The sequence below is a fragment of the Macrobrachium rosenbergii genome, chromosome 41, assembly GCF_040412425.1.
Source record: "Macrobrachium rosenbergii isolate ZJJX-2024 chromosome 41, ASM4041242v1, whole genome shotgun sequence".
Lineage (NCBI taxonomy): Eukaryota > Metazoa > Arthropoda > Malacostraca > Decapoda > Palaemonidae > Macrobrachium > Macrobrachium rosenbergii.
In genome coordinates this window covers 41,134,481-41,143,021 of record NC_089781.1, presented here as the reverse complement: position 1 = coordinate 41,143,021, position 8,541 = coordinate 41,134,481, and the positions used below count along the sequence as shown (strand labels likewise).

Genomic DNA, 8,541 nt, shown 5'->3' with positions numbered 1-8,541 from the left:
GAGATTCATCTCTTTTAGAGAGAGTGGTTCGCGGTGGTAGGTTTCTGTGTCTTAATACTGACAGTTATGACTTGGACCATCGACAGATGGTCCTTTGTTTGTCAATTTTTCATTATTTGTATTTAAACAGAGAGCTTTCACATTCATAATTGATTCCCGATACTCTTCTTCTTCCAAGAGCGACCAGATTTGCTGAGCAGCAGCATCAGTATGTTGTAAAGGTGCTTAGCTGTCGAACTTCTTAGTTCCAGAGGTCATTTATTCCTCACACTGTTGGACTATGGAATAGTCGTCCTGAGGATGTTGTGTAACTGGAACCTCAGCTGTTCAAGCGAAGATACACTGCATTACCACCCTAAAGGAATTCTCCTTGTAGTTTGTAATTTACTTACGCTTTCATCTATTCATTTATTAATTTGTTAATTTATTTTCTCTTTTCTAATAACTGATCTCTTTTTTCTGCATATCCTTCTACCTTCTGTTACATCTTCCGAATGAATATCATACGCATATTCATTGAAAGCTTGAATTTCAAATTGCTGGTCCCTATGGATTTGCTCCATATGAATAGGGTTCATTTTATGCATAATAATAATAATAATAATAATAATAATAATAATAATAATAATAATAATAATAATAATAATAATACTAATAACCTACGTCGAAAAAACTTACAGAAAAAAAGAAAGAATGAAGGGGATAATGCTCCTATGAAATATGATGCCCATAGAGACAATTTGGGCGGGGTGGGGGCGGGGTGGGGGTTCTGTTGGTGTAGGTAGAAGGGGGGGTCGCCTGGGCACCCTATGGGGTTCATCGGCGGAGGCCTGGTGGGGGTCCAGGGGCCAAAGGCCCAGGAAGCTCCAGGATTTTAGGAGTAGGCTACTGTTTGCACTGTAAACAATTGTACTTTCCAGAGATCAAAGCAAGATAAACAAACATGCATACATTTGAGTAATTTAATGAAAACAAGTACACTCAGAATAAGTATCTAGTCTTTATTTATAATTAGCGAGTCCAGTTGCATTCGCCTTGTGTCTTTTGTAAACAGCTTTACAACTCTTTCAAGGTTTACCTCCATGTCTTAGTGACTCTGCAGGAGAGCCAGGGATGCAAGTCTTGTTGGTGTTCAGTTTATTTTAGTCCACCTTGAGTATGTTTTTAATTTTCTTTGTAAGCCTAGTGTTGTCATAAACGCTAGATGTTGTCATGAATGTTGATGTTGCAAAATTGCATTTTCCTTTATGCCTAATTTGCAGTTCTGTAATATATTTATTGAGTTTCTTTACAGGAGTAGTGACATTCATTTGCGTATTATCTTTTTCAAAAGTATTTGGCAGTATCGTATTGATAGTACACTGCTTGTTGTGTGTGCTTGACAGGTTGTTGGAACTCCAAAAAGCCAAGCAACTCCATGTTTCATTCTTGGCTTGTTCTGTCGTCATGTAAACCTTGTATTGTACATTCTTACAGTGACTAAAAGCCAACTGATTATGAAGATATCATCTTTGCTTCCAAACCAACCAAGTTTTAACATTGGTTATGGGCCCAGTCACAAGTGAAGATGAGAAGACAGTTAGCGGTGTACGGTAACGGTACATTAGGCTGTGGTAATCGTTTGTTTTGGGCAGCTGTGATTCGACGGAGTACCAAGGCTAGTGATACGCAGGATTAATGTAGAGCCTCATTAGCAGGGACAGAGTTGGTGGGTTACTGTCATTTTTGGTGTGCTGTTGTCAGCTGTGGATGTCAGTGGAGTCCTGTCATCATCAACTGTCGTCGTTGTAGGATTACTGTCATTTTTGGTGAGTTGTCAAGAGAAGATACCCAGTCATGGAGCCCGGTAAAATTACCTTAGTACCATTAAATGAGAAGAATTTTGCTACGTGGAAAGTGCAGGTAAAATGCATTTGGTAAAAGATGATTTGTTCAGAATTGTGGAAGGGACAGAAGAAGCTCCTTCTGCAATAGATGCTGCAGCTGTTTGGAAGTTTGAATTGAGAAAAGACAGAGCTTTAGCCACAATTGTGTTAGTGGTAGAGCCTAGACTTCTTTACTTAATAGGTGATCCTAAAGATCCAAAAGTGGCATGGCAGAAACTGCAGGATGCATTTCAGAAAAAGTCATGGGCCAATAAATTCAGGTTAAAAACAAAATTATACAGTCTGAAGCTGAAGCCTGGTGATGATTTACAAGGGCATCTTAAAACTTCTGCAGAAACTTTTGAAGAATTAGCAGTTATTGGTGATTCTGTAAAGTCCTCGCTCAACGGGTTTTCTATGAAGAACCTCCCGTTTTCTATGGTGCCTTCACAGCTGACCCTACGTCGTGGTACTCAGCCTTCTTATCATTATGAAATTGTACATTTATTACCTATTCATTTTTGCCGTTATAGCGTATGTGCCAGAGTATTTTTGTGACTACTATTGTTAATCATCACGTTATCTGTATGTACCTGTCCTGTTTTATGTAGAGAATAGTTTTGACCTCAGGTTGTAAAGTCCGCTGAGCAAGTTTTCTTTGGTGACTTCCCACTTTCTTCGCCACACAATTTGTTATGCCTAACGTGCCAGGACACGCATTTTCTACCATTTAAACTTTATATGTATTTGTTCAACTGTCATAAATTATGTATCGTATGTTTCTTTATTCGCAGGCATCAAGACTGTATCCATATTGGAGTTCTGTATGTTTTTGTATTGTAAATTGTACTTGTTCACTGTATATTATTGTTAATTGTTTTTGACCTGAGGTCACACTCAATGTCATTGTCTTCTGCGGTTCGGCTCCAGTTGGCCGCTATATAAACTGCCTGAATCTGTAATAAACCAGCAGTAACTTTACCTGCTCGTTTCTTTTGCATCTCTTACAGTGGTGACCCCCTGGAGTATCCTGGAGCCATTAGCGGACCGACACGGCGACTCAGTCTTGGCTCCAGGAACTCTCCAGCGCTCTTAGTGGACTAAACACGGTGCTGTAACCAGCGTTTGAGCGTGCTGACTCTTGTTGGCAAAACCACCAGCGTCACTAACGGACTCACACGGCGCACGAAAGTGTGTTCTGACGTGAGTACCCCACTCCAGTAAGAGGGCAAAGAGCGAGCATGGACGTGGGCATCCCCTCCTTCCTGCAGTTAACCGCAGACCTCGCGGACTCGGAGGTCTACCTTCCTCCCATCTCGCCTGTCCCCGCACCAACGCCCTCCCGCACCTCCACACCCATGCCAGCGCCCCGAACACTCCATGGCCCGGCAACACAGTCGCGGGCCGCCCTGGCCATAAAGTTGCCACCTTTCATACAGGGGAACCCAACGATGTGGCTGCATAGGGTCGAGAGCCACTTCAGGGTGGCGCACCTGACAGACAAAATTCTGCAGGCCGACACGGTCCTTAACGCCCTCCCGGAGGAGGTATACAGAAAACTCGTCTCGCGGGTGCCCGACACACACCCCCTCACATACAACGTCGCGAAGAAGGTCCTCCTCGAAACATGCTCCCTACCTATCGCCGAGTGGGCCGCCCGTGCTATCGACCTCGCTGTCAACCCACGGCAAGACCTCAACGCAAGAGACGCATGGAGCATGGTCAAGGACCTCCTTTCACTACCAGACTTCGACGGCAGGAAAAAGTGGCAGGAAATAAGCCTGTCGCGGGAGATCTACCTTCGCCAGCTCCTCCCGGAGGTTCGCACCCAGATTCCTCACCCCTACACCATGCCTCTCGACGACCTCATCAAAACGGCGCAGCACCTCACAGACTGCGTGAAGGCCACACAGCGGCTAAAAGCGCCCACACAGTCAGTCAGCTCCGTCCAGCAGGAAGAAGAAACGGAGCAGGGCGTCAACGACGTCGCCAGGAGACGTCCACCGCCCCACAACAAATGGAGTTCCCCGGGCCTCTGTCGCTACCACAAGTGGTTCGGCAAAGACGCCCGAAACTGCCTGCCGCCCTGCTCATTCGCCCGTTCAAAAAATGGGGGTGGCGGCGGCCAGCAGGACAAACTGCCATGGCAACTGAAAAACCCAGGGGCCCAGAACCAGTAGGCTTCTACGTCAGCGACACCGTCTCCGGCAGGATGATGCTGGTCGACACAGGGGCCTTTAGATCGATCTTCCCAGCATCCTGGGAGGACGGCAACCAGAAACCAGACCCGGCCACCTTCCTGACGGCCGCCAATGGATCCCCCATCCTCTCCTACGGCACCAGGCCCCTGTCGATCTCCATCCTTGGCCAGAATTACTCCTGGGACTTCATCGTCGCGGACGTAGGGACCCGCTCCTGGGGGCTGACTTCCTGGCACACTTCGGCCTGCTAGTCGATGTGGGGCGTAAGCGCCTCCTCGATACTGACTCCTGCCGGTCTCTCCCGTTAACAGCGGGACCCAAGGCACCCACCATCAGCTCCGTCACCCCCCACCAGTATGCACACCTGCTGACGGAGTCCCCCGAAGTGTTCAAGCCCGAACTTCGCCAAGTCCCGGGGCCCCAGCCAAACATGGCATATACCATCACATAACAACTAAAGGCCCCCCGACACATGCGAAGTTCCGAAGGCTTCCCCCACAGCGCCTTCAGGAGGCGAAGAAGGCATTCGCAGAGATGGAGCGGATGGGAATCTGCAAAAAGGCCTCCAGTCCATGGGCCTCCCCCCTCCACATGGAGACCTTGCGGCGACTACAGACGTCTCAACATTGCAACGGAGCCCGACCACTACCCCTTGCCCAACATGCAGGACCTCATGGCCTCCTTTCACGGAGCCAAGGTATTCACTAAATTGGACCTTCTTAAATCATACTTTCAGGTACCTGTAGCACCAGAGGATATACCAAAGACCGCCATCATCACGCCGTTCGGGTCCTACGTGTTCGCCTTCTCCACCTTCGGATTGAAGAATGCCGGGGTGACTTTCCAGCGGCTCATGGACAGCATCCTCGGGGACCTGAAATTCTGCATCTGCTACGTTGATGACATCCTCATATTTTCCAGGTCTCACAGTGAACACCAAAAGCACATCCGGGCAGTCCTGCAGCGCCTCCAAGAGAATGGCCTCATCGTCCGTTTTGACAAGTGCACCTTCGGCGTCCAGAAAGCCGACTTCCTGGGCCACGAGGTATCCCCGGCAGGCGTCCGCCCACTCACATCAAAAGTAGCAGCCGTCACCAGGTTCCCCACCCCCACCTCCGTCAAGGCCGTCCAGGAGTTCCTTGGATGGTGAACTTCTACAGGCGGTTCATCCCCGGGGTCACACACACCACGGCTCCCCTGATAGAAGTTCTCAAAGGCCAACCAAAGTCCCTGTCTTGGGGACCCAGCCAGCAGCAGCCCTTCTCCCTGACGAAGGCCGCCCTTGCCGAGGCAACCGCCTTGGCACACCAGTATCCCAAGGCCCCTCTCCAGCTGACAACGGATGCCAGTAACGTCGCCTATGGTGCTGTCCTGGAGCAGGTCATCATCGGCGCCCCCCAGCCCATCGCCTTCTTCAGCAAGAAATTCAACCCCACAGAGACCCGCTACAGCACCTTTGACAGGGAACTATGAGCGATGTACCGCGCAGTCCGGCACTTCAAGTTCCTCCTGGAGGGGATGCCCTTCACAATCTTCACGGACCACCAGCCATTGGTTCACGCCTTCACTAAGCAGGGAGACGCGTGGTCTTCCAGGCAGCAGCGCCACCTCTCAGCCATAGCCGAATTCACCTGCTCCATCAGGCACCTCCCCGGCAGGAAAAATCCCGTAGCAAACGCCCTCTCCAGAGTCGAGCTGAACGCAGTGCAGCTTGGGGTAAACTACCAGGACCTCGCCAGGGAACAGGCTGCTGACCCAGAAACCCCAGCCTACCGCACCGCCATCACGTCCCTTAAGTGGCGGAACGTGACCCTCGCCCCGGGGGCCCAAGTCTCCTCTGCAACATCAGTACGGGCCAGCCCTGCCCCTTGGTTCTAGCCTCACTCCGCCACCAGGTATTCGACATAATTCACGGCCTCTCACATCCCTCTGGCAGAACTACAGCCAAGCTGCTGTCAAAGAAGTTCGTCTGGCACGGGGTGCAGAAGGACGCCACGTCCTGGGCGAAACAGTGCCTGCAGTGCCAGACCAGCAAGGTGGGTCGTCACACACAGTCCGGGGTAGGCAAGTTCCCACAGCCAGAGCGCCGCTTCGGCCACATTCATGTCGACGTTGTCGGGCCCCTTCCCCCATCAGGCGGGTCCAGATACCTTCTGATGGTGGTAGACCGCTCGACAAGGTGGCCCGAAGCCACACCTATGCAAGAAGCCACCGCCAGCGCGTGCGCCGAGGCCCTGCTTTCCAGTTGGGTCAGCCACTTCGGTGTCCCGGACCACATCACAACCGACAGGGGCCCCACCCTCCTGTCCGAATTATGGTCCGCCCTGGCTCAGCTACTGGGGACCACACATCACACCACCACGGCGTACAACCCGGCGGCCAATGGCCTAGTCGAGCGGTTCCACAGATCCCTGAAGGCATCCCTCATGGCCCGCTGCACAGCCGAGGACTGGAAACATCAGCTGCCATGGGTCCTCCTCGGTTTGAGAACCGCCCCCAGAGCTGACGGCACCCCGTCCGCAGCCGAAAAAACCTACAGAGAGTCCCTCGTGGTCCTGGGCGAACTTGTGACAGAAGATCGCCACATCCCATCACTGCAGAGGCTCCATGACGTGGTCGACAAGTTCGCCCCTTGCAAGCGCACGTACACCGGCAGGTCGGCCACCTTCACACTGCCAGAACTGTCATTCGCCACCCACGTCTTTGTCAGGGTCGACGCCGTCTGCCCGCCACTGACCAGGCCCTACAGGGGCCCCTTCCGCGTGCTGGAGCGTAACAGCAAGGCGTTCCTGCTGGAACTCTCCGGGAGGAACGATTTGGTTTCAGTAGTCCGGTTAAAGCCCGCCTTCCTGGAGGAGAGCACTGACGTTACCACAGCGCATCCCCTGCCCAACCACCCTTCGCTACACCCAGGCCCCCACAAACGGCGGGCGCGCAGCCGTCCCAGGAAGGGCCCGCCCGCACTAGCAGCCCAGCAGCCTCACACGTGGGCCGCCCCTCTGTTGTCCTCAAGAAGCCATGGCACCCTTTAGCGTCCCAGCAGATACACAGAATAGTCAGACGTGTCCCATGGCTTGTGGGGGGAGTATTTGTAAAGTTACCACATCGACGTCAGGGGAGTACTTCGGAGGCGTCATTAATTAAGTCTCCACTGAGCAAGTTTTCTTTGGTGACTTCCCACTTTCTTCGCCACACAATTCGTTACGCCTAACGTGCCAGGTCACGCATTTTCTACCATTTAAACTTTATATATATTTGTTCAACTGTCATAAATTATGTATCGTATGTTTCTTTATTCGCAGGCATCAAGACTGTATCCATATTGGAGTTCTGTATGTTTTTGTATTGTAAATTGTACTTGTTCGCTGTATATTATTGTTAATTGTTTTTGACCTCAGGTCACACTCAATGTCATTGTCTTCCGTGGTTCGGCGCCAGTCGGCCGCTATATAAACTGCCTAAATCTGTAATAAACCAGCAGTAACTTTTACCTGCTCATTTCTTTTGCACCTCTTACAAGGTCACTTGCATATTTTTTGTACTGACGTCCGCGTATACGCCGAAACTCACCTCCACCAAAATCACTTTCATGCATCATAATAAAGTTTTCATCTAACCTACCCATCTCACAGACTCATCATCAACATAGAGTTACAGGCTGCTCTAGGAGTAAGAGCCCGTGCTGGCACAAGGCCAGCTAAATCTGAAACAACAACAACATAAATAAACTATTACGGGCAGCTCTAGGAGCAAGAGCCCGTGCTGGCACAAGGCCAGCTAAATCTGAAACAACATAAATAAACTAGCAGTTCTTGTCTACCTGCTCTTTCTTTCGCACCCTCTCACAATCCAATAGAAGATAAAGACAGGGTAATAAATTTATTACCTTCACTTACTGATGATTATTCAACTTTAGCGACAGCTCTCGAAGCAATGGAAAAAGTTCCTTCATGGGAATCAGTCACTGAGAGGTTGCTGCATGAAGAATATAAAATTAAAGGTGATAGGCTTAAGCATATGCAGGAAAGTGAAATTAAGTCTTTACTTGCTGAACAGGAAAAGAGTGTTAAGTGTTTTGAATGCAACAAGACAGGTCATGTAAAGAAAAATTGTTATATTTTTATTGAAAAGTGCAAGAAAAGGAAAGAGAATAATGAAAAGAGTCAGGGTCATAAGGTTAAACAAAGCCTAGTTGCCAAAGGGCAAGGTAGTGATGATGAGGTTACTTTATTTGTAAGTGCTTTATCTACTAGTGATACATGCAATGACTCGGGTACTTGATTCAGGTGCTGCTCAGCATATGTGTAATGATAAGTCTTTCTTTTCTAATTTTGTAAATCTACGAACACTTGTTAAGTTGAAGTGGGTGATGGGAGACCACTTACAGATATTGGTGAAGGCTCTGTGTCTTTGCAAGTTAATTTACCTAACAATAAGGTAGAAAACCGTATACTTGAAAAAGTTTTGTATGTACC

The 8,541-nt window shown here is 49.5% G+C and overlaps 1 protein-coding gene across 1 annotated transcript; it reads left to right on the top strand.

Moving 5' to 3' along the window:
- Nucleotides 1-6,222: 6,222 nt before the first annotated feature.
- Nucleotides 6,223-7,098, top strand: LOC136827118 (uncharacterized). The gene has a single exon (XM_067084877.1). The coding sequence runs from the start codon at nucleotides 6,223-6,225 to the stop codon at nucleotides 7,096-7,098; it is 876 nt and encodes a 291-aa protein (XP_066940978.1).
- The last annotated feature ends 1,443 nt before the right edge of the window (nucleotides 7,099-8,541 follow it).